Source organism: Schistocerca americana, chromosome 2, assembly GCF_021461395.2.
Source record: "Schistocerca americana isolate TAMUIC-IGC-003095 chromosome 2, iqSchAmer2.1, whole genome shotgun sequence".
Taxonomy (NCBI): domain Eukaryota; kingdom Metazoa; phylum Arthropoda; class Insecta; order Orthoptera; family Acrididae; genus Schistocerca; species Schistocerca americana.
This window is the reverse complement of record NC_060120.1, coordinates 838770647-838798629: the sequence shown is the minus strand read 5'-3', so window position 1 is coordinate 838798629 and position 27983 is coordinate 838770647. Positions and strand designations below refer to the sequence as shown.

The window sequence follows — 27983 nt, the reverse complement described above, 5'->3', positions numbered from 1 at the left end:
AATGGAAATGAGTTGCCTGGTCAGAGGAACAATGGCTCCTGTCACTTTACACTGGTGGTGCACTGTCTTCAAGAATGGCCACTCAAAACATACTCTTGGCAATGTACATAGGCTATCAGCAGTAATAACATTAAATTACATTAGGTTAGCCATAGTTCAAGGATTCCAAAAAGAGGGGTGTGTAGTGATCAGTGCCTCCCTCAAATATGTCTGGTGCAAACTTCTCATAATCTCTCAAGATCAAATGATGTTTGTTGTGAAACTCTCAATGAATTAGTAAAGGCAACCCATATTTATCAAATGGGGCACAGAAATTTACATTTTAATCAAGTGCAATACAAGACAATTGTTTAAAGCTACTAAATATTATAATATTACAGTGCTAATGTAAATTATGTTAAAATAAATAAATTGGGTTTTTGAATTCCCATGAAGATAATCTTCCATGGAGTATAAGGATATGTCTAATGGAAAATTTCTCAATTTTCTCATTAACATTTTCTGTTAGGCAACTTCTTCTACTCCACTGAAGAGGATCTTCACAGGAATTCCAAAATCTAATTTAGTGCTTAAAATGTCAACAAAATTAATCAGTCTTTCAAGATATAATTAATTGGATAGATAGAAGAATCTACTCACCAAGTGACAACAAGGTATTACAGTATGCTAGCTTTCAGAGCTAGTGGTTCCTTTTTCTGGCAGAAGGCTTGAAGGGGAACGAAGAAGGATGAAGGAAAAGGACTGGTGAGATTTAGGAAAAAGGGTAGAGTTCCGAAAAGTCACCCAGAACCATGGGTCATGGGAGACGTACAGCATGGGATGAGAAAGAAAGACTGGTTATTGGGAACTGCAATGGACAAGATTTGAAAATCTGAGTGTTTACAGGTGAAAGATTGGTAATATGCAAGACAGAGATTACTGCTAAAACATCATGCAAGAATTAACAAGAGTAAAAAGCAAAGTGAATTGTACGTGGAAGAGGTGGGAGGGGGATGGCAAGAAATTGACAGGTCAGAATCATGTGGAACAATTGTGAATAATAGTTCGACAGTAATTGACACATTTCCTCGAAAGTGAGTGCAACCAAGTTTGAGAGGGGAGCCAACTTCTTAAATAAAAAAAACGTCTCTGGGGAAGTGACCTTCAGAGAGCAACATCAGAAACACAAAAAGCCGCCAAGTGGTGTTTCCGCTACTGCAAATACATGTCTCAATACTCCTTCGTATTGTTAAATGGCGGAAATGTGGGTGGGCAGGAGTCTGTCTGGGAGGTGACCACAGTTTGGATGGGTTGGGAACCTTGCACCTGTATTCGTTCCGACAGAAGCTGAATTTCCTGATGAGAAAGGTCCATTTGCTGTTAGAACTGCTGTTTCAATTGCTGTTGCAGGAGCAGCTGTCACTGTTGCACAAGCTGCACAAGTTTTGTGCCCACAATGCACTGTTAGCCTTTTACCTCCTTGCCAATTCTAGTAACTAGAATTGAGCATGACTGTAGCACACCAGCCTACAGGCCGACGAGGAATCGCCAGTACAACACAGCCACACACAACATGGACAACTGACAACAAAGATCACACAGCGAAATGTCCAGACCAGAGAGCAAAACCAAATTGGATATCAAGATGCAGCAACTATCAGTGCCCAGAGCAATGACGAATACATAAACGATCACGAGTGCTGTCAGAACAAGACTGCAGTTCGAACCCCAACGCTGCCGGCTTTATAGGACCGTCACGAGTGCCGACAGGCTCGTGCGGTGGGCACAGCACTATGGCAGCGACAGCAGCACTCGCAGGTTACAGGGGCGGCGTCTAGCGGCTGTCATCTACGTCCGTGCCTTCTGGCGGGATGTCAAAATTTTTGGACTGGGATACCAGATGAACCTCGCCTCACGATCATCCTCCAAATCCCTCATCACGGAAACCAACCTTACACTCTGCAGAAAGGACATCAATTGTTTATTTCCTATTACCTTAAGAGAGTCAACATTTCCCAGTTACCACATTTACATTTCGTATGAGCACAGTTTATTACGAATGACCGAGGGTCCTGAGTTACTCGAAAAAGGGTGAGGGAAGACAGCAGAAGTGTGAGATTTATGCAATGTTATCATGCAAAGGCACAGAATATCTAATTAGAACAACCTATAAAATATCATGTCCCATCCTGTCTATAATTTCTGCTCCACACAGCTGAACATACTGCTGACCTTTTCATGATTTAGCTGTTCCCAGATCGTGCAATGTCAAAGCAAAATAAAAGTTTTAAATTGTTCACCCTGAGAATTAATTATACTTTTATTCGATCACTGCAAATTATCAGTACAAAAGCAATAGAAACTCACTGAAATATCGTTGAATTTCAGCTGCCTTGAACTGCAGAACATGCTTTTTCTGGTTGAAGAAATTTTTGTAAACATTCTGTCCACCAAAAAGCCAAATATCACTGTCATCTGTGATTGTTCCATCTGTCAATGAAACAGCATCTAGAAATGCGCACTGTGCTTCTGCTTCCATTGGTGCAATAACATATGGCACACCAAAAAGCTGTAGTAGTTCCTATCAAAATAAAGATATGTTAAATAGCCCATATGGCATTATAAATTTTTTATATGCCATTACAAAATTAAATGAGATATCAGCATAGCGAAATAAAAAAAAAAAAACTTCAAAAATAAGAAGAATAGAAGAATAAGTCATTCTCTCTGAACTGCATTTTCTTTCTTTCTTTTTTCAGTACACAAAACAGGGATTCTAAAGCAAGAATGTTAGTTTAACTTATAAAACACTAGCATTGAGCAGGTACCATATAATTAATGTACATTCATAATGTGCTAGTGCTTATGTATAAAAAAAGGTGACAGCATTACATCACATCATCATCAGTACATTACTATTTTAATAATTCATAACCTAAAGTACCCACTGGATCTGATACACGAAATGACAGTCACATAAATAAGACTACAGAGCTGTAGAGGAACTTAACTGCATAAGCCACGTCAATGAAGTGATCCTGTAAATGTAGTTATTACAAATTGTTGCACTTTTTACTGAAGAACTTCCATGTACAGATACCGGCAGACACACACACACACACACACACACACACACACTCTCTCTCTCTCTCTCTCTCTCTCTCTCACACACACACACACACACACACACACACACACACGCACACACTTCTTTCTAACAATAACAAAATGGACTTTTGTGGGTCCCCCTTGATGTAAATTCTTTGTTATTACCCACAAACTAGTTTCAGCAATAACTAGCTATGAACAGTGTTTCTTTATTCATTTATTATTTCTATTCTTTACACATTATTACTTTGATAACCTATGCTTTCCTCATACAGCATTTCACTAATTGCACTGGTGTACAAAGTGACTGTTTAGAAAATTTTATCTTTGTGCATAAAAGCACAGCTACTTCATCATAGCCTTAGCTGACTTTTTGTTCCAATTTACATTACTGATTAATATTTTTCACTGATAGCTGAAATGTGGATTTAGAGCATGTGGAAACAAGACACTGCTATACATAGCATCTGTAATAACCGAGTTTAAGTGGGATGCACATAACAGGTTGAATTGAACAGAGAGCTGTAACTGTTTGTACTGAGACTGTGAAAAACTGAAGCACATGCAAATTCAATGATGACAGGAAGAAGGGAATGAATGAATGAATAAATAAAAATGCATTACTAATAACAAATTTGACAAACAGTGTTAAGGTCCAGTATGGTCAAGAAGAAAGTAGAATTGTGTTGGCTGCACTAATGCAACTCAGCACAGTGCAGGCTGATGTGAGAGAGTGCACAGCTGTTGTACACAGAATCATGCTAATGAGTTACAAGTGAGTGGATGTGCAGCTATGTTTGTATGCAGTCAAGCCCAGCTGTAATTAACTGCACATTATGTCATGCAGCTTTCCCAACATCCAACGAACAACTTCAAAAGAAACAGAGGTGCTATAGTTGCTTTAGGTTGTGATACATTTTCCCATATGTTGCTTCTAATTCATGGTGCCAAATTTCCTGAACCCTCTCATTAAGGATACGCTGCCTGCTGCTTCCTGCTTGGAACTAATCCATAATATGTTGTAAAGTAGCACAAGTTCTTCCATTAACCTATCCAATACATCTCAAATATTTTCCTTGTAATGCCACCTCAAGATAAAATGGGAGCCTGCAATAGTTGACAGTCTTCTGACATACATGCATACATCCAATAGGGCACACAATTCACTGTACAATGTCAGGTTGTGCAAAGTTTGTACATTTTCCCATAAGTTTAATAAACACAACGGACACCCATAATGGACTTAAGTCATCAATAATATATTCTCCTTCCTGCCAATACTGGGGTAACTTTGTGATTCTATGACTGTAGAAATCACATGGTCTCGAAGTGAAGAACTCATCAAGCCATGTATGGAGTGCTTTTCATCCAGGAAGGAAGTTTCTTGGAGGTTATTCAACAGAGATGAGAAAGGGTGAAAATCTGAGGGTGCTAGATCAGATGAGATGGGCATGGAATGACTTCTCAATTCAATTCTTGTATAGTGACTAGAAGAATGCTGGCAGGTGTTAACATGGACTAGCATCAGTTGACACAATCCTCCTGGTCGTTGTTCTCTTGGACTGCATCTGCAAAATGCTTTAGCTGTTGACAATAAATGTGAGCAGTGATGGCTATGCCATGGGGAAGCAATTTGTAGTACACTGCACAGTTGCTGTTCCACTAGATGCATACCACTATCTTTTATGGATGCATGCAGGTCTTTGTGCGGGGAATTGCTATTTTGTTTGGGCTCAACCATTCCTTTCTTCTCCTTATGTTACCACAAAGACACCTTTCTTTCCACCAGTAGTGATACAGAATAGGAATGGTCGTGTTGTTCATGAGCCTATTGATGACGAGTAAGCAGAGATGCATATATGGGACAAATTCTAGTGTCAGATTCCAGTCGTTGGCTTTGAACAATGACATCATACCTAAGGCAAAGGTGATACGTATAGGCAGTCTATGAAAGCAAGGCTCATACTCATAAACAAACAAATGTAGCATGCAGTAAAATTACAATCACATTTCACACAGTTATTTACTTAATCATGAAATAAGTTATTTACTTAGCCATGAAGTGTATCAAAATGAATTAAAATTGACAAAAATGAAAATAATTAAGAACAAGAATTTTTAAAAAAAATTCTCATCTGATAAGAATTATTCTCGCAATTTATGACAGTAGAAAAGCACAGAGAACCTTTAAACTGCATTACAGTAAAGCACATGGTGAAGTCATACTAATATAAAAGGGCATTAATCTTACTGTTAATTACTGAATGTAATGGGAGAAGCGCATAAAAGTAGGGATTCTGGGCAGGGAGAAACTAAAAGTAACAGAACAAAAGGAAAATGAAATGAATGACAACAAATATGAAACAGTAGCATTAAATATGGAGAAACCGACACACTAAATTTTAAAAGAAAAGCCAGTACACAACTAACAAAAATACACAAAAAATTACGAATATTGGAATCAAATCCAACCATTCCATGATTCATATGTATGTTATTTTTGCAAGAGTTGAAACATAACAGCATTTCAACATTTGTAATTGCTCTCTAAAACTACTGCACTGAAATATCAAAATTAGAATCGGTATCTTGATTCGACCTTCTTTATAGTTCAATTCTAATAACTGATTCCAATATTAGTAACTTTTTTACAATAGTTCAGAGAGCAATTACAAGTTCTATTAGACCACATTTTAGTGCACACACCTGCTGAAAAAACGATCTAATTAATAAATCATCGAGTGGCTGGAATCGGTAACTAGAAGTGACTTATACAGGGTGTTACAAAAAGGTACGGCCAAACTTTCAGGAAACATTCCTCACACACAAAGAAAGAAAATATGTTATGTGGACATGTGTCCGGAAACGCTTACTTTCCATGTTAGGGCTCATTACATTACTTCTCTTCAAATCACATTAATCATGGAATGGAAACACATAACAACAGAACGTACCAGTGTGACTTCAAACACTTTGTCACAGGAAATGTTCAAAATGTCCTCCGTTAGCGAGGATACATGCATCCACCCTCCGTCGCATGGAATCCCTGATGTGCTGATGCAGCCCTGGAGAATGGCGTGTTGTATCACAGCCGACCACAATACGAGCACGATGAGTCTCTACACTTGGTACCGGGGTTGCGTAGACAAGAGCTTTCAAATGCCCACATAAATGAAAGTCAAGAGGATTGAGGTCAGGAGAGCATGGAGGCCATGGAATTGGTCTGCCTCTACCCATCCATCGGTCACCGAATCTGTTGTTGAGAAGCGTATGAGCACTTCGACTGAAATGTGCAGGAGCTCCATCGTGCATGAACCACATGTTGTGTTGTACTTGTAAAGGCACATGTTCTTGCAGCACAGGTAGAGTATCCCGTTTTAAATCATGATAATGTGCTCCATTGAGTGTAGGTGGAAGAACATGGGGCCCAATCAAGACATCACCAGCAATGCCTGCCCAAACGTTCACAGAAAATCTGTGTTGATGACGTGATTGCACAATTGTGTGCGGATTCTCGTCAGCCCACACATGTTGATTGTGAAAATTTACAATTTGATCACGTTGGAATGAAGCCTCATCCGTAAAGAGAACATTTGCACTGAAATGAGGATTGACACATTGTTGGATGAACCATTCGCAGAAGTGTATCCGTGGAGGCCAATCAGCTGCTGATAGTGCCTGCACACGCTGTACATGGTACGGAAACAACTGGTTCTCCCGTAGCACTCTCCATACAGTGACGTGGTCAACGTTACCTTGTACAGCAGCAACGTCTCTGACGCTGACATTAGGGTTACCATCAACTGCACGAAGAATTGCCTCGTCCATTGCAGGTGTCCTCGTCGTTCTAGGTCTTCCCCAGTCGCGAGTCATAGGCTGGAATGTTCCGTGCTCCCTAAGACGCCGATCAATTGCTTCGAACGTCTTCTTGTCGGGACACCTTCGTTCTGGAAATCTGTCTTGATACAAACGTACCGCACCACGGCTATTGCCCCGTGCTAATCCATACATCAAATGGGCATCTGCCAACTCCGCATTTGTAAACATTGCACTGACCGCAAAACCACGTTTGTGATGAACACTAACCTGTTGATGCTACGTACTGATGTGCTTGATGCTAGTACTGTAGAGCAATGAGTCGCATGTTAACACAAGCACCGAAGTCAACATTACCTTCCTTCAATTGGGCCAACTGGCGGTGAATCGAGGAAGTACAGTACATACTGACGAAACTAAAATGAGCTCTAACATGGAAATTAAGCGTTTCTGGACACATGTCCACATAACATCTTTTCTTTATTTGTGTGTGATGAATGTTTCCTGAAAGTTTGGCCGTACCTTTTTGTAACACCCTGTATAGGAGGTCAGTTCTAGTTAACGATTCCAACTAGTTCATGGTTCATAATTTTGGGCATTTTTGCAGTAACTCTGTGGACTATGTTTTGTAGGATTTTTAGATTTCTTATTGATCTCAGAAGTACCACGAAAAAGTAGCAAATTTTATAGGTACAGCTACCATTTTTTTTTTCTCTTTTTCATAGTAGTGACAAGAGTAAAACCAAATGAAGAAATCCTGTAACTTTTCAGTGCACACACTTGTTATTAAAACAATCTAAATAATGAACCATGGAATTGCTGAAATTGGTAACTAGAATTGACCTATATAGCTTAACTCTAGTTAGCGATTCCAATACTTGTCAGACCCTACTTTTCATGAATTTTTGTTACTTGTGTACTGATGCTGTTACATTTAATAATAATTATTACAAATTAACACTATTTCACAATATTATGACTTCATCATGCACCATACTGTGGATTTAAAGGTTATGTGTGTTTTCCTTACTCGCACAAATCACGGTAACAATTTATTTTAGACATATATACTTCTCCTTTTCTGTTCTTAATTATCTTCATTACCTTCAGTTCTTTTCTACATAATCTGTGACTAAGTAACTAATTATATGAACTGTGATTGTAATTTTATTGTATGCTACATTTGTTTGTTTAAGAAGATGATCAGCTGCTTTCAAAGATTGCATCTTTGTAGCATTTCTGCCTTAAGTATGACGTCACTGCTCAAAGCTGCCAAGTGGAATCGAACACTAGAACTGACCCCTTTTGAATCTTCCCCATTGCAAGCAGATGTCACACGATGGTGGAATGATTCCAGTTCATCACATTTGTGAGTTATTGAGTACACTAATGTGGCTTATTGTGTTTAAAAGATCCTCATCAAACCCTGAAGGTCTTCCTGAACATGGAGGGTCACTAATGTCAAAACAGTCCTCGTCAAAATGAGAAAACCATTTTCTTGTTGTGTTCTGTCCAATGGCATTATTGCCATACATGGCACAAATGTTTTAGACAGCATCCGCTTCTGTCACCCCTCTATTGAACTCAAACAGTAAAATACATCAGAAATGTTCTGATTTCTCCAATTGGCACTCCATTTTCTAGTGTACACACAGCTCTACCCACAATCTCTAAATGACAAAATGACAATGTACAATCTCAGATAGCAACAGTGAAGTATAAATAAAAATGACGATCAATAAATAAACCTATAGCACCTGGAATACCAACATGGAAAACAAACACACTAGGAACTTATGCACCAACCTAATAGGTACACTGAACACATCAACTGTTATACGAGTTGCATTCAAGTTCTAAGGCCTCGGATTTTTTTTTCTAATTAACTACTCACCCGAAATCGATGAAACTGGCGTTACTTCTCGACGTAATCGCCCTGCAGACGTACACATTTTTCACAACGCTGACGCCATGATTCCATGTCAGCGGCGAAGGCTTCTTTAGGGGTCTGTTTTGACCATTGGAAAATCGCTGAGGCAATAGCAGCATGGCTGGTGAATGTGCAGCCACGGAGAGTGTCTTTCATTGTTGGAAAAAGCCAAAAGTCACTAGGAGCCAGGTCAGGTGAATAGGGAGCTTGAGGAATCACTTCAAAGTTGTTATCACGAAGAAATTGTTGCGTAACGTTAGCTCGATGTGCGGGTGCGTTGTCTTGGTGAAACAGCACACGCGCAGCCCTTCCCGGACATTTTTGTTGCAGTGCAGGAAGGAATTTCTTCTTCAAAACATTTTCGTAGGGTGCACCTGTTACCGTAGTGCCTTTTGGAACGCAATGGGTAAGGATTACGCCCTCGCTGTCCCAGAACATGGACACCATCATTTTTTCAGCACTGGCGGTTACCCGAAATTTTTTTGGTGGCAGTAAATTTGTGTGCTTCCGTTGAGCTGACTGGCGCTTTGTTTCTGGATTGAAAAGTGGCATCCACGTCTCATCCATTGTCACAACCAACGAAAAGAAAGTCCCATTCATGCTGCTGTTGCGCGTCAACATTGCTTGGCAACATACCACACGGGCAGCCATGTGGTCGTCCGTCAGCATTCGTGGCACCCACCCGGATGACACTTTTCGCATTTTCAGGTTGTCATGCAGGATTGTGTGCACAGAACCCACAAAAATGCCAACTCTGGAGGCGATCTGTTCAACAGTCATTCGGCGATCCCCCAAAACAATTCTCTCCACTTTCTCGATCATGTCGTCAGACCGGCTTGTGCGAGCCCGAGGTTGTTTCGGTTTGTTGTCACACGATGTTCTGCCTTCATTAAACTGTCACACCCACGAACGCACTTTCGACACATCCATAACTCCATCACAACATGTCTCCTTCAACTGTCGATGGATTTCAATTGGTTTCACACCACGCAAATTCAGAAAACGAATGATTGCATGCTGTTCAAGTAAGGAAAACGTCGCCATTTTAAGTATTTAAAACAGTTCTCATTCTCGCCGCTGGCGGTAAAATTCCATCTGCCGTATGGTGCTGCCATCTCTGGGGCGTATTGACAATGAACGCGGCCTCATTTTAAAACAATGCGCATGTTTCTATCTCTTTCCAGTCCAGAGAAAAAAAATCGGAGGCGTTAGAACTTGAATGCACCTTGTACACATACACAGTGTACAAAATAAGCGATAGCAACACACATAAAAGCCACAGGACACCCATTCAAAGACGATCTTCAGATACTCCACCACATTAAAAAATCACAAACAATGGATTTCATGGGGGAGCTTGAGATTTTTGTACAACACAAAAAGCAAGGAGAAAAACAGAAAATCACACATGCAAACATCACCAACAATGTACATATAAACAAATGCTTTTAAAAATGAGAATACATTCTCAAAACACATTGTCTAACCATAAAAAATAAGTACTGGTTCACGTTTTCATTATTTAAATCAAGTACATCACAGTTTTACACCTCTCCAGATATGAGTGTAGTGCCTTAACCACTACATTACCTCACTTGGTACAGGAGAGAAATCTGCTATATGAGACACCAAACTGGATAGCCTGTTGTAGATATATTTATACACAAAATTATCAATGTAGACCAGTGCATACACTAAGTGGCAGTTTACAAAAGTACAATTATTTTGAAACACACCAGCAACTATAGAAATCTCACCTGAGCTTCCAAATTCATCTGTTCTGTTATACTAGATGCTAATCGTTCTTGTCGTCCCCTTTCAGTGAATAACAGACGCTGCTCTTCTTCCAGCAAATTCTGAAAATAATTAATGAGTCACAAGGAAGATATCTTTTCATTACAACTTGTGGTAAATAATAAGTGTGTAAGATGCTAGTGTTGTAGTAAAGCAACAGAAATCATATTTTTTTAAAAATTTAATACTCTTAGTTACAAGAGTGTCAATTATAGAATTTGTTAATAAACAATCTTTTAAAAATATTTGATTCGGATCATAATCATAGAAATTACACACAAAAATGACACATTAAACATGTAAATTTAACTTATGAAAATGATTAAATGTGCCCATCTTTCTGGCATACTTTGAGGCATGTGGGGCACATACAGCACTGCAAGAACATAACACAGGATTATCACTTAATTTGCTAGAATAGTTATAATATGAGGGCTGTTCAATAAAGAATGATCATAATATTTTTATGGTCATAATTTCTTGCTAAAATTCAATCTTATCATATTCTGTTAGCTTAATGTGCAACAAACACGCCATAGTAGTTTCTCTGTTGGGACTCATGGTTCCCACCTGTGAGAGGTAGGCAAGGTCAGACATGTTCAGTATCGCCTACCACTGCAATGGAGGTAACGCGCAAGGAACAATATGCGGCTTTGAAATTCTGCTTTCGTCTCAACAAATCTTCAGCTGACACCTGTACAATGTTACACGAGGGCCATGGAGAATCTGTTCTTCCCTACAGCACAGCTTGAAGGTGGCTTAAAAGTTTTAATGAGGGGAAACAATCAGTTTCGAAGAAAGGTGGACCCAGTGCTCCAGTTACTGCTCTTACAGAAGGAAACATTGACACTGCTGCTGTCATTGTGAGACAGGACTGACAAATTACCTAAGATCACTTTCTGAAATACTGAACATTTCATTGGGTGCTACTCACACATTGGTGACAGAAAAATTACATGACATGTGTTTGTGCGCAATGGGTTCCAAGACGGTTGATTCCCGAACAAAAGGACATTCACGTGCAGATCTACATGCATTTAAAGTTGATGTTATAGGAAGATCCGGAGTTTCTTTTAAATGTAATCACTGCTGATGAAACTTGGCTACATCATGACTTTTTCCTATTCCCTAACATGAAAAATGCCTTCGTGGGAGGCATTATCAATCATCAGAAGCAGTGGTGAAAGGCTGTGGAGGCAATTTTGAGGGACCTCTCAAAAAATTGTTTCCAGCATGTATCTGAAGACTGGTAGAAATGCTGGGACAAGTGCCTCGCATTCCTGGAAGACTACTTTGACAAGGACCATCAAAATTATGTGGATGAGTCAAGATATGTTGTAAAAAAAACAATAGGATTATTCTTTATTGAACAGCCCTCATAATTAACATGGCCTTTCCCCAGCGCACACAATTTTCACATACTGAAAATTACTACATACGGGGATATGCATTTAACTTAAATTTTAAAGGCAAGGGCAGTAATTTTTTTTTAGTTTTGTTCTTCTGGAAGAAATACAAGAAATAAATATGTACACAAAAGTGAAGTGAGTCACGGCTTGGTGCAAGCCATTTGACATGACACCACTTCGTCAACTTGAGTGTTAATGTGGACTTATGTTTTTTTTTTTTGTTTTTTTTTTGTTGTATCAAATTATGTACATCATTGTTCCTTGTACACCAAAGCAGGTTATTTACAAGAAATGTCATGAGAGGATACACGTAATGTGCAGCAGTAGCTGAAGGGCCTAAATCTTTAAACAGGTGTCTACAGATGATTGTGGGTGAGCACCACATATTATTCTTACAGCATGTTTTTTAGTAATGACTAGCTTCTCTTTTAAAGATGAGTTACCCCAGAAAGGTGAATGTAAAATGAAACTCCATAATGATCACCAACATTCAACCACGTACTTGGACAGATGTTTCAGAAAAACCACGTGAGCACTGAGGTTATCTAAAAGCTATAAAGTAATGAACAGACTGCAAAAATATTTTTTATGATTATTATGAATATCAAAAATGGTTCAAATGGCTTTGAGCACTATGAGACTTAACATGTGAGGTCATCAGTCCCCTAGAACTTAGAACTACTTAAACCTAACTAACCTAAGGACATCACACACATCCATGCCCGAGGCAGGATTCGAACCTGTGACCGTAGGGGTCGCGCGGTTCCAGACTGAAGCGCCTAGAACCGCGCTCGGCCACTTCGGCCGGCTATTATGAATATCCAGCAAGGATTAAATATGTATGAAAAATGAGACAATACATGAGATCAGTGCATTAGTGACAAAAATATATTTAACTGATGATGAAACTAGTTTTATGTGATAGTCCCCCACAGCAAAAATATCATTTAGTGTGACAGTAACATGATCCTTTCCTCCCCCTGAAATGAGCGTCCCTGAAATTTACACACAAATATGTTTCATGATGCAGAATTTTTAAATCCTATTTGATGATAACCTTAGAGGATGGGCTAAAGAAAATGTTTCATAGGGTAGATTCTTCCATGAATTAACAATATATTTTAAAAATTATAAGAGTGATATAAGCCTGACTGTTCATAAGTGGAATGAGAAAAAGAAGACAGATTGGAGCTGCTTCTATAGTAAAATCAAAGGAACTCTGTCTACTTGTAAATGAATGCAGGAAATGTCATGTTGGTAATTTTATGCAGAATTTATTACGAGGAAAGTGGTGTGAATGCATATGGATTTTCCTGAGCTGGCAAAAAAGGAGCAGGGTGTCTGCATCCAGCCAATGTGCCACACCCTAAATTTCTTCGTACCACAAAATTCTGGATAAATATATTCAACTGCTATTAGTTAAAGCAGTTATTCAAAAAAATTGAAGATTGTACTCTGGAGCGAGGAATGTGCACACACATGTGGAGGCATGGTCCTTAAGGAGTGGCAGAAGTAATCACTGCTTCATATGGCAGTAAGGAACAAGATAAAGAAATAAAGAATTTCCATTTTTTGTACATTTAAGTTATATCAAAATGAAATAACTGAACTGAGATCTGGTAAACGACTGTGGAGTGATTCTAAAAGACAAACAAACCACTACAGAATAAAATTGCTTGGTGACAATAAGTGCTACTTACTTTCATTGTTTGCAGTTTTTCAGTTGTCACTGCATCTTCCTGAGCTTTTTCTTGAGTCTGTAGTTCTTTAATTGCTTGGAAATCCTCTTGGCCCTCTTCATGTGTGACTTTCAAGCTGTGCTTTACAGTGCTGTGTTCAAATGTCTCAGATGATGCCACATCATCTGCATAAGGCACTTCTGCAATATGCCCAGTATTGTGACTACTGCTAATGCCCACAGTAGTCACATCATTAATGTTACATTCCTTTGAAGTAGCAACTACATTTTCATTCTTTGCACCAATTTTTTGTGGAAGAGAAAAAGAGAGATCATTCCTTTTTTCATTATCTTCAACAGGCAGCAAATTTTTATTACCTGCATCACTTACATTAGAAGTAGGAGCACTATTGTGTTTCTCTTCTGTCACATCTGGGGATTTTGTGAAGATGTCTGCAAAAATATCATCATCTAGGTTGCAGTCATCCTTTTTAATCACAACTTCAAGGAGAGTCTTTGCTTTCATGTCACTCACATTCTGTGCACTATTTGTATTACTGTTAACTTCCACAAAATCTACTTCACTGTCACTTGATTGTACTTCAACGATGCTTTCTTCATTAAGCTTAGTTTCTTTGATGGTAATGGCTTCAGGAGATTTTTCACTGGCATCTGAACAAATTTGCTGTGAAACAGCCCTGTTTCTTGTTTCCTTTTCTACAGATGTGTCCTGAGTATCAGTGTGTTTATTGATAGTTCTGTTTATCTCTGTTTCACATGTAACATTCTCATATCCATTTTCGTGTTCTGTTTTCAACAATGAGTCCATGTCATTCAACTGCAGCACGTCTGTAACAGGTACTGTCTTATCACTTGTTTCAGATAATTTCATAGTCGTAGAATCTATAAGTTTACTTTCTGCTTCACGAGGATTAGAATTATTTGAGTTTACCGAAGTCCCTTCACAATGTAATAATTTATCCTCTGGTGGTATGCTTTTACTTGTTGTTGGTTGAGGATTTGTGTAATCCAATGATTTATTAGCTTTTTTCTTACGTATCTGATCCTGAATAATTTTCAATATCTGTTTTTGTGTCAGGCCACTATTTTCAAACATAAAATTCTTTGCTAACCTCATTGTTTCATCATCATCACTCATGTCATGGTCAAACTCATCATCAGATACCCAATTACTTTCATAAACAACATTGTTCTCTGTGACAGTGCGAATGTCATTGTCACTTTCATCGGACTTCGAATGTTGATCAGATGCACTTTCAACTGTAGGCACAGTTTTGCTACTCCCTTCTCCTGTAAGCTTTTCATTATTTCCAGCATCATTTCCAGTATCTGAAATAAGTAAATAGGTATGCCAATGAATCAATAAGGCAAAGGAGCATACACTGTGCGCATAATGCTAAGAAAATGTAATGGTAAGTAAAGAAACTATGGTGGAAAAAAGAAAACCAACCCCCCCCCCCCCCCCACACACACACAAAGAGAAAAAACAGAAAGAGATTGGGTCGAGTAATATAACTGATACAGATAACCAGGGTTGCCACAAGTTACCCCAGATGAAATTCCTGATATTTCCCCGATTTCCAGCCAAGTTTTAGCATTTTTCCCTGACAATTTTGAGATCTCAAGGGCAAGTAAAGACAAATTGACAAAAAATTGTATGGATTTCCTTATTTCTAAACATGTGAGCAAAAATCCGAAGGACTAACATCAATATCTTTTGTGATGAGCTGTTTTTAGATGGAGGAAGCAGGTCAAATGATATGTATGTTTCAGTAAGACATCTGGTGTTATTTTATTTCAATAAAACTGAACACATCTGATGACAAAAATATGCATTTCCTTGGAGTAGCAAGACAGATTTTAAATACCTTCACTGATTTCAGAAATAACCTCAGAAAAAAGTAAGCCTCTTAAAAGAAGTGCGTAAGGCCGGGAGGAGTTGTGTAAACCAACACAGTAGGTGACCACCAATAAAATGTTGGTTTTTCTCAGTTATTACCCACTGTGTTAGGTCTATTATTTACCAGGTACTGTGTGATTTTTCTATCCAGAAATACATGAGTACGTAGCATAAATCTGCCAGCGACTGTCACAGTTTTCTCCTTTTTACCATCCATACTTTCCAATATATAAACTATTTTCGAAGTGTCAAAAATGTACTAGAATAAATGTCTACAATGTACTTGCCGTGAGACAGTTGCAATTCCTGAAATCCATCACCATGGCCTCTGGCCTGGCGAGGAGCACTGCAGTCCTGGATCCATGTATAAATCACAAAGATCCGCCGCATTACTCACACACAAACAGATCCAGCCTGCGGGCAGGTCGGTGAGACTAGATCCAATGGGCAGGGCCTGCACATTAGTGGGAAACAATGGGCTTCAGATTGGCAGGCCCAATCCATTAATAAATACCCACAGAAATTGCCTGCAGTTTTCGCAGGTCATGGCAGTCCGCTTACATGGCCAGCTATTCACGTGTCACAGACACCTTGTTGATTAAATCAGAATCCATGCAATAGATAACTTGCACAAATACTCTGAGAATCAATACTAATGAGGACAGGTAGTAACAACCTTATAGGTGATCGCTGAGTTGCAGACAGACACATAGAAAAGACAATCAAACTCCCACAACTATATTTTTGGCCATAGCTTTCATCAGAAAACAAGAGCTTACACGCATTCACACTGTCACTCACAAACACCTCATGCCACATGACCACCATCTACGGCTGCTGCATCTACACTCTCTGAGAATCAGATCCAAGCAAACCACTCCTCATCCCTCCCTGCCTCTCGTCGGCAGCTGCTAGGCAAGTGGCAACAGGTGGTGGTGGCACTGACTGCAAATTGATTGGAGTGGTAGAAAGGGGAGAAGCAGTAAGAATCACCCAGCCAGTGACGATGCATGACATCTCAGTAAACAAACCATTTTATCTACTGACAAGGGGAAGGCCTCAGACACGGCCAACCGATTCGGCTCAAATTTGGCAGGTCGCTTCTGTACCACCTAAAACGAAGGAATGTAAGATATTTTGGGTCAACACCCCCGCGCTTTTGAGAAAATCACCCCTAAAGGTTACGACGAGCAATCGACTCAAAATTGGAGGGATTGATAGATTATTGCAAACAGAGCAATTTTCATCATCAGGTATGGGATCCAAAACTGCATACAATTCCAGAAATCGAGGAAAGAAACTTTTACAACTGTCGCTTCTGTATCCACATGGTAAACGCTTTTTACCGACAGCACCCATAGCGCAACGGCTAAGGTAACTGGCTGGGAATCAGAGAACCCAGGTTCCAATCTCGAAGAAAGCTAGCGGATGTTATTCTTCTGTATTTTTCCATATCTCAATTGATAGGGATAGGAGGGTTAATAAGGTAAGTAAATCAATAAGGAATGATAATAATAAGGCTGGCAAATAAATTTCTCAAACCTCTTGGGGTAGTAAACAACTAAAATGTTACTTGAGGTCACTTTACAATGGCTCTTTCAGTCACTGTTACGTGTCCTCACTTTTCATCGAACAACTAGATGGATGGTACTTGTCATATAAAAATTTGAAACAAATATACTCACGACACCAAGAACATCTAATGAATGCAATCTTTCGAAAGCTACAGTGTTCCTTCCAAAGAGTCGGCAGAAAACAAACTTGGTTTACATTTAAAAATATGTCTTTTTTGGGAATTAATTTTGATGCGTACCACACATACAATATCATTGCCTGAAAATCGGTGCTGAAAGTTGGTTATGAATTATGCTGTAAATAGTTATTGCATCCGTGCGGTTGTGCAATTCCCGTTGGGATTCCGGAAGCACACTGAAATTCTGAAGCCTGGAAATAAAGTTTTTAACCTGGCGATAGAAATAAACATCACACGACTGGCACACAGGTGTGCAGTTTAGTGGTATTACTTTTACTGTGCACGTCGGCTGACCCTCGCCATCTATAAACATTGTGTCATATGTTGTAGTATCACTTTGACCACTCCAGGAATGCAATACTAGACAAAACCTGTTATCAGAAACGTATTGTTTCAAAACATTCTCAAGAAATGTTCTGTAAATTGCATTCGTCAGTTTGGAGCAGGTAATGTAAACATTTTTCAACGAGTCGGTTAAACGATTGACCTCTTCTATAACCCGAGGACCAAATGTAACATTCATTTCTTGTAAACACAGGAAAACCTTAGGCAACATTTTTTCAGAGGCTGTAATGGCATATTGCTCCGTGTACGAATGTGTTAGTATGTTTTCACTACCAACTGCGACAAGGGTTCGTTTTTCTCCCTTATGCGATAACATGCGTCGAATGTTCACCCGATACTCGAATCATGTTTGAACGGGGTTGATCACGTAATCACACTTAAAACCGGTCATAAATGACGCCGTTTGCGTGTTGAAAAGAACCGCCACTTTCTGTATATCTTCTATATTTTGTACCTCCTTATGAGAGACGTATTTAGTGACGTGCAGTTGACGAATTTTATACTCCGATTTGAAATTTCTTGCCCAAGATAATGATGCAGCAAACGTAAAATCCTTGTTGGCCGTATAATGCGGGGCTGCACCTGCAGCCCACTCCTAAAGTATTCTCGTTGTTACATGACAACGAGATTCGACAAATCGGTCGTATATCCACTTATTTATCGCCTGGTATTTGTCATATCTTGTCCCTCCTTTAACAATTTTACTTTCCCACAATTTCAAGTCCTCCTTCCTTTTCAGGGCTGTTGTTGCTCCATTCCTTTGCAGTGTTTGTAAGTTCCAATTTGGATGATTCCTGGCTAGCGCTACTGCCTTTACCTGTACTTCAAGGTGTATAGCGCCGTAGTCCAATCGTTTAGCAACCGGTTCATAACACTCATCGGGAACAGATGAAGCACATATTCCCAGTGACGTGGAGATTTCCAAAGTGTTATGACCATTTTGTGATTCATTAGTAGGGATATCTTCCACTGAATCACCTTCTGCTTCGTCTTCATGGTATAGTACTTCAGTATCAAGAAAAGTCATTTCGTTCGTCAGCTCCAAACATCTCTCGACGATAGCCGCTCTTATCAATCTGGAACGCCGAGAAACAGACCTGGCTGCTTCCGGTAGTGCATTGATAATGCATCTGTATTGCAACATGTTTACAAACCAAAACACAGTGACGGTAAATTCCCGCTTGCCATCGTCTGTGACAGGCTCCCAACTATATATAACAGCGCTAGTCGAAGGGTGTACATCATCCATTACTCAGATTATGCACCTGAAAGATATACAACAAATAATAACTAGTTACTACGGCATAAACAGACGAGCTAATTACTAAACACTACATACAGTACTCGTCATATGTTACTTACGGAATAACGCTGTATTTGTCCACAAAACGTATTTCATTCGGCACATTAACGACAGAAAAATCACTACATGTATCCGCGAGGTTCGCGACAGCCTAATGATGGAAAACAACTCTTTCCGATTGACTTATATAAGGCTCGTGCTGGACACCTTCTCTCTTCCAGATTCACAACTATGATATGACGAAGAGGCAACCGGGACAACATAACTCTCCCCGCGTGCATTCTGTCCAGTGCCTCGCTGTAAACAAGCGTCGCGCGGTTGGCTATCTGTGATCCTTTGTGAGGAATTCGAAGCACTCTTTCAGGTGACAAGGCTTAAAAGTTTAATACTTTACTAACTCACGGTGTTTGGGGAATTAGTTTGCCTACCTTATTATTATCATTCCTTATTGATTTACTTACCTTATTAACCCTCCTATCCCTATCAATTGAGATATGGCAAAATACAAACGAAAAGAATAACATCCGCTAGGGTTCTTCGAGATTCGAACCCACGTTCTCAGATTCCCAGCCAGTTACCTTGGCCGTAGCGCTATCGGCGAAATGTGTTTACCATGTGGATACAGAAGCGACAGTTGTAACAGTTTATTTCCTCGATTTCTGGAAAAGTTTGCATTTGCGGACCCCATACCTGATGAAGAAAAATGCTCCATTTACAATTATCTATCGATCCCTCCAATTTTGAGTCCATTGCTCGTCATAACCTTTAGGGGTGATTTTCTCAAAATTGCGGGGGTGTTGACCCAAAATGTCTTAGATCCTTCGTTTTAGGTTGTACATAAGCAACCTGCCAAATTTGAGCCGAATCGGTTGGTTGTGTCTGAGGCCTTCCCCTTGTGAGACAAAAACAAGATTTCTCCAGTTTTTTTCAAATTTCCCTGATATTTCCACGATTTCCCTGACACATTTGAAATTCCGATTTCCAGAACTTGAGGCAACCCTGATAATATAGCAGTAAGTGAACTCTCAGAACGTTTTTAGCTTTTGTCAATCACTATCTCTACATCCTCTTCAGATGGGTTTACTATGTTAAAAGGGACGAGATGTAGTATTGTACATATTGTTCACAATGATTAATATGTTTCTCCACTTAAAGTGCCACAAAATTGGAAGTAACTGTTGAAAAATAAAAACTATGTAGCTATGATCAGCAAATACCTTCAGGAAACAACAATCAATTTCATTTTACAACCAATAAAGATTTTTTTTAAAACAGACTACCATTCCAAATTGGTAATACAATCGCACAATACTCCACATTAACTGATTTAATTCTCAGTTTGTTGCTAGCCCAGGTGTGAGTTTGTGTAGTGGATAGTTCTCTCACAGAAAATGACAGTTAAAAAAAGAAACAAACATGTGATTCTGATGCTAACATGGAAGTCAAACAGAATGTAGCATACAGTCTATCAAAACATAATAAAACACTAGAGTGAAGGCAGTTACCAAAACTATTTCTGTTTTTTACATCAGAATGTTTGCTGGAGCAGGACACCATCTGTGCAAATGCAGTGCTTTAAGGACAGTGGAATGAAGACAAGCATTAATTTATTTTTGTACAGCATTAAGTAACTTATGCTTACATGTTTCAATTCCAGTAAGCTGCAGTGACAATACTTAGAATTTTCTGCATAAAAAGGGCATTATTAAGCCCAATGGGTGAGAGGAAGCTTGCATTATTAATACGTCCATTCCTATATAACCTGAGGAACACAATCACGGTACACAATCACATTACAATGCTCTTACAAGCATAAAAAATCTATAGTGCACAATAGCAATGCCCTGTCAGTCTCCTGACCTCAAGATCTCACTTATCAGTGGGGATACCAACCCAGTTTTTCATACAAACTGAAGGGAGAACAAAGAGATGTGCATGTTCATGGTCCTGGAGTTATCAGAGGGTGTCAACAGTTTGCGCAATGGTGCACTGAAAAAATATGCAAATTGTGTATGATCAAGAGAACAGTAAAGATCAACTGAATGAGGTAGTCCAGTTGAAATGGTACTGGCTTCATATTCAGGAGGATAGAGTTTGATCTGTTTGGCCCTCCTGATTTAGCTTTTCTGTGGTTTTCCTAAATCATTTCTGGCAAATTCTGGGATGGTTCCTTCTCCAAGTCATGGCCGACTAACTGTCCTATCCTCATAAAAATACTTATTTGCCTTGTGTGTATGTAAACTGGAGCTATTTACCTTCATTGCATTATGATGACAAAACCACATCATTGTGACATGATCCACAGATCAATGAATGAATAAACACATACAAGGAACTGATCAATATTCGCATACTACTGCTCTGTAGGCATTGCAAATACAACCTAGTATTTCAGCATCAAAGAACGTGTCCATATTTCAAAGCCCCTCAGGGTCAAATAGGACAAAAGCTTCATATGTACATTTGCACATCATTATATAAAAACTAACACACAAACTTCATTTCAGTCCACTCTACACAAATTTGAGTGAGATACTATTTTCATTTAAGAAATTGTATATTAATAATTAAGGTAAACGAACCATTTATGCCCTATTTTCTTCACAGCCAGAGATCAGCTTAACAAATGAAAGGTTAATATACAAAAACATACAAAACAATATCATATTTTTTTGTACTCACCCTTAATGTAGATAAACCTTGTCACATTGTCAGAAGCTATTCTACTGCCTACATTTAAGGATGTGTTTACACCCTGTTCCTTAAGCATTTCTTCCATTTCACGCAAACTTAGGGTATGGCCACCCATTTCCTTTTCTGCCTGTTCTAAGGAAACTTGAACAGAACGTCTCTTTAATAAGCGACTCATCTGAAATGATGAGAAGTCTCCAGACTCCTACAACAGCAAGAGAGAGAAAAAGAATATGATGTGAACGAAAGTGTACTAACACGTCAAGAAGCTTTGATTAGTGAAATTACTGTTAGAACCGTGCAATAAAGAAGGCCAAGTACCTTTGGCATTTCATGCAGTCTACCCCAAGAACTCTGCTTTCTCGTTTCTCTCAAATCAGTAAGAATTTCATGTCGAACATCTGCAGGCAATGCTTTGAACTGTGCACTATTTACATCAACAGAGTGCAAATCTCTTGGTACACGTTTTGATGGGCTTTCATCTTCTTCAGAGGTGACAGAATCTTCGGCTTCTGATCTAAAGTAGATACAAATTCAAAAAACAACATAATTATTTTACAGTTTTTCTGTATGGAAATATATTTAAAGAAATGTTGGTTAAACTTCAATACTCGAACATCAAAGTCATCAAAAAAGTGGGAACAGAAACTTGGGCTTTCAGTTCATGTACCACAGAACCTATTTGCCACTGTCTCACTGCATTTTGTTCTCTCCCCTATTCACACTAATTTCTATAGTTAGAACCTTCCACATCAGTTTTTTCTTCTTCTTCTCATTTGGGACATCCGAGGACCATGTTAATCCAGATCAGATAATTTTCTTCTGGTCTTTATGCTTGTCCAAGAATGAATCTTATACACTGTAATCTTTTTTGCTCTTCTATTCATGTTTTTATCCTGGAAACCTATGGTAATATAAAATTGTATATCAAAGTCGTCTTGTAAATATTTGTTTCCCCATTTCCTACAGATGCCTTTGTATCTCTTTTAGGCCATTTATTTTGGTTTCTTACAAGAAATTTCTTTAACTGATATGGCAACCTCCTGCGGAGATTCTAAGGATGTGTCCAAAGAACACAGTCTTTCTTTTCCTGATGGTGTCCAAGATGTTCTCTTTCTAGGTACACATTTCTTTCTGTTCCCTGCATCTTACTGTGGCAGTAAGTGTCTGAATGTCTGCGTGGTTGTGTGTGCATGTATGTTCTTTGACTAGAAGAAGAGCAAGAGGTCAAAAGTTTCTGTGAATACTGTTTTCTGTTGCATGTCTCTGTGTCTCTACAGGTGTGTGGCTGCCTTTCCCTTATTTTATTCTTCCCAATTGTTTATCTTATGTATTGGCCATCTACTGTTCGTTGAGGCTAATGAGAATCCTTCGTGCCTGCTCTAGCCTATATATAGGCTTCAGTTCAGATCACTGTCTCGTAAACTCTTAAATTTCCATTTGTCGAAAGATTATTGATATTGTAGAAATAGATACTGGGTTTGTGAACTAAATTAATCTTGTTTATTTGTTCTCTCACAGCTTCTTACTTTCTGTTGGATCAGTTCCTACCCAGTGTCTTAGGAATTTAAATTTTCCCTCTTAATGGCATCCGTCTACAAGTGGTCTTGATTCCAGAATGAATTTTTACTTTGCAGCAGTATGTGCACTTATTTTTAACTTCCTGGCAGATTAAAACTGTGTGTCAGTCTGGGACTCAAACCTGTCACCTTTTGCCTTTCGCTGACTACTGAGCTATTCAAGCATGACTCATGACATGCCCTCACAGATGTACTTCTGCCAGTACCTATTCTCCTGTCTTCCTCTTCCAAATTTCATAGAAGTTCAACACCTAGTGGAACTAGCACTCCTGGAAGAAAGGAAAACTTTCCCATGAAAGAAAAAGCTCTCATTTTCAAGTTCCGAACTGGAAAACAGTTCTAATGTACCAAGATAAAAAGAACATTATACATTAGGTATCAACCAAATAAAGCAGTGCAGTTATTAAGAACTGGCTTTATATTCAAGAGGACAGAGTTTGATGTGTCTAATCATCCTGATTTACGTTTTACTAAATCATTTCAGGCCAATGACAGGATGATTCCTTCAGCAAGGCCCAGCTGACCACCTATCTTCATAAAGCATACTTACATATTCTGTGTGTATGTATATTGAACCTATGTATTAATTTCCATTGTATTATGATAACAAACTGTGTATCATTGTGAAATCATTGCTGGCCCTGTTGTACAATGAAACTCAAAATTCAGCACTTTTAAGTTGAAAATCCCCCCCCCTCCCCTTCCCATGTTCTCCCCCCCCCCCCTTCCCCAAAGATCAAGTTCACAAACTCCAAATGAAACAATTGCTATCTGGACTTGCTCTTACACTGCACAGTTCAAATGTCATTTGTTTTCAATGAAAAATAAAGTCAATACAAAGAAGAACTATTTACAGAATTGTAGGTTATAAACACAAACATAATCTTACATCACTCCCCCTCCCTCAGTATGTAAGTCAATTACTTGTACTTTCAGGGAATAACACAACCAAATCAAATAACTTCGTTTGATGAGACCCTTGGAGATGCGGGTGACTCACTCACAGGTGAAGTGCTCGATGGGTTTTCTTGTGTATCACTGGAGTTCGAGTTCACAAGGGTGTAGGCTGATTTCAGTTTCGCCAAGTGAAACATTACTTGCCACACCCTTAATTTTTGAGTGAAATATTTTGTTCTTTTTTGCACTGGGACTTAATAGGGGCCTTCATAGGGAGCCACTAGTTCAGCTTTAACTTTCTCATTCATCACAAATATGTGAGTCATTTTATACACGTCTTCACTAAAAAAATGGTGTTTCCTTTACCTTGTGGGAACATTCTGAAGGGCGCAGTTTATCCGTATGTTGGTGTAACAGAGACGTGAATGCTAGTAAATCTACTTCTTGTTCATTTTCTGACCTTACAATGAAATTACCGGGCAATGTTAACAAGTTGTGCCACACAGTATCTCAAGCAGCCAGTCCTATGGGATTTGTAGAAATGATGTTATTCCATTTATTTTTACCGTGAGCTCTGATGGCTGCTTTCAATGTTCAACAGAATCTCTCTATTTTTCCCATTTGACTGTGGACAATATGCTATAGTTTGTGTTAATTTAGAATCACAAATCTGAGCTAACACACGGAAAAGCTCTGATTGGAACTACGCTCCTTGGTCAGTCACTATTTGGTTAACGCTCCAAATCTAGTGTTCCAGGAGTTATAAAACGCTCCCACCACCGTTTCCACTTGCATGTCACATAGTGGAATGACTGCACATCACTTAGCAGAGTGATTCCTGTTCCGTTATTGAACCAATCTATGTGCTTGAAACAATTTATGAATTCATTTGAGGGAGGCACTGGGTGATCAGATCAATGTGTACCACCTTATTTCATCCAGCTGTGCATGGACACTGACCAACATTAGATTTAGTATGTCTAGTCACTTTTTCTTTTGGCATTCTATAAATGACTTTGCACATTTTTGAATATCTTGCCAAGTCCAAGTAAATTCAAACATAACTTCACACAAGACTTAACACTTAGGCGCCGACGCCCGTAAAAATACGGGCGTGCGCAACCTGCCCGAAAGTCCAGCGCCCGTAATTTTACGGGCGCATGTTCTCGTTCTTCCCCTTCCTTCCTTTGTGTGTTCTTACGGCTCCCGCTTGTCTGGGAGGTGCTGCATGGACTGTAGTTCGAGTATTGGTCACTAGATAGTGCGGGCATGCTGTGGAAGGGTGTGCTTCCCTTTTTATTTGTCGGGTTTTGTAAGCAGCGATTTTGTCCCGCGCAGTCTCAGTAGCGTCGACATGGCGAAGCATGGCTTGATGGACGAAGAAATTGCTCACGAGTTATATCGTGATTTAGAAGAAATTGATGTTGATTTGTCAGAGGAAGATATTGTAGATGACTCTGATGATGATGTAGATTATGTTCAAGAAGAACTTTCTGGCAGTTCAGGTAAAGAATTCTGACAACAAAACATCTATAATTTCTGTTCATATTTTCACTGAAAAAACTCTCAGTACATAATTATGATTTTATTTGCAAATACTACTCTTCTAATAGACTCAGAAGAAGAGAGCAGGTGTCCAAGCACTTCAGCAGCAAGTAATCCCGTTGATATTGTGCCTGAAGAACAAGCAAGACTGACGGCCAGGGGGAAGCCGAGACGTATGCGCCACACCAATTCTGAGGAAGGTTGGACGACTACTGATCGTGCACCAGATATCAATCTATTCTCAGGACAATTTGGAATATGCAATGTTGTCAGTTTAGACCAGAACCGTGCACCTCTAGAATTTTTTTCATATTTCCTGACAGACAATATGATGAAACATATAAAGGAACAAACTAATCTGTATGCTCAAGAATGCATCAGGAAATTATGAAGCACAAATTCCGTTTCACCCACCTGCTCATTATCAAAGTGGAAAGGAGTTATACTTATGGAAATAAGGAAGTTTCTGGCAAAGTGTGGCGAAAAGACAGAAGCTACCAGTATAGTGAATGTAAAGTAGCATTGTGCAAAATGCTGCGCTTCAAAATTTACCACACAAAGAGCAAAATTGCATCCTAAAATAGTTACAGGAGGTTACTGTAGATGAGACATACTGTATCCATCACAATTACAATTTTTGTGTAAAATAAAAAAAAAAAATTCTTCTAGAAAATACAGTGAACATACCTTTGGCCAATTTTTCCTTTTTTCAAAAACAATATAATAATAACGCTTGTCAGAAGTATGTATTAATTCAAGATAAAGGTATTATGTATGGTTTTAAACAAGAAAGTTTAGGTTTTTCAATAAGAGTAATTTTATTGCCGTAACTGAAACCTTTCATGAGTTGTAGTAGTTTAAAATACGTTAAAATCAGCCAGTCTTTATGGTAGACACCCGCGCGCAATGGCTCAGGACCCGAAGTGTTAATACCAGGCCTTGGCAGCCATTTTGAGAGAAAGAGAGAGAGAGAGAGAGAGAGAGAGAGAGAGAGAGAGAGAAAGTTGCTTGCGTGTGTGTGTGTTTTGTATATTCTGACAAAGGCCTGTTTAGCCGAAAGCTTTGTTTGACAGTCTTTCTGTTGTGTCTACCTGCGACTCAGCATCTCCACTATATGGTGAGCAGCAACTATCCTACACATATTATTATTATTATTATTAGATTAGATTAGATTTACTTTCATTCCAATTGATCCGTAGTGAGGAGGTCCTCCAGGATGTGGAACATGTCAGAAAAACAACAATACATGACAAATATTTAAACTAAAACAAATAAGCTAATGTACCATTCCACAGGTCCCAAGTGGAATGATCGTCATTTTTTAATGAACACTAAGAGTCATTTTACAAATACTATTGCACTGAATTTAAAATAAAAGTTTTATATTTATTTATAAGGTAAGAAACATGTAATACAACTACTGTAATACTTATTTACAATGAACACATTACTGCACTGAAATGGTGCAGAAGTTATGTTGTACTTATATACAAATCAGTTGGTTTTCCTCAGAAATTCATCAATGGAGTAGAAGGAGTTGGCCACCAATAAATCCTTTAGGCTTCTCTTAAACTGAATTTCATTGGTTGTTAAGCTTTTTATGGCTGCTGGCAAGTTATTGAAAATGTGTGTTCCTGAATAATGCACACCTTTTTGTACAAGACTAAGTGACTTTAAATCCTTGTGAAGATTATTCTTATTTCTAGTATTGATTCCATGAATTGAGCTGTTGGTTTGAAAAAGTGATATATTTTTAATGACAAATTTCATTAAGGAATAAATATATTGGGAAGCTGTAGTTAGTATCCCTAGTTCCCTAAACAGGCTTCTGCAGGATGTTCTTGAGTTCACACCACATATAATTCTTACTGCACGTTTTTGTGCCCGGAAAACTTTAGCTTGGCTTGATGAATTACCCCAGAAAATAATCCCATATGACATTATGGAATGAAAGTAAGCATAGTATGCCAGCTTTTTCATTTTTATATCCCCTATGTCTGACAAAATTCGCATTGCAAACAGAGATTTGTTAAGACGATTCAGCAGTTCTGTGGTGTGCTCCTCCCAGTTGAATTTATTATCAAGCTGTAATCCCAAGAATTTAACACCGTCCACTTCTTCTATCTTCTTGTCATCATATGTTAGACATATACTCTTGGGACACCCCTTACAAGTTCTGAACTGCATGTAGTGTGTTTTTTCAAAGTTTAGTGACAAAGAATTGGCTAGGAACC

The 27983-nt window shown here is 38.8% G+C and overlaps 1 protein-coding gene across 2 annotated transcripts in view; it reads right to left on the bottom strand.

Moving 5' to 3' along the window:
• Window positions 1-27983, bottom strand: part of LOC124595560 (DNA excision repair protein ERCC-5 homolog) — a 72658-nt gene that overhangs the window by 21841 nt on the left and 22834 nt on the right. For both annotated transcript variants that reach the window (XM_047134341.1, XM_047134342.1), the window contains exons 5-9: window positions 22049-22244; window positions 21719-21932; window positions 13737-15064; window positions 10591-10689; window positions 2347-2560 (exon numbers count right to left, since the gene is read on the bottom strand). In XM_047134341.1, coding sequence (XP_046990297.1) covers window positions 2347-2560; window positions 10591-10689; window positions 13737-15064; window positions 21719-21932; window positions 22049-22244 — 2051 coding nt within the window. The remainder of the gene's footprint in view (window positions 1-2346; window positions 2561-10590; window positions 10690-13736; window positions 15065-21718; window positions 21933-22048; window positions 22245-27983) is intronic.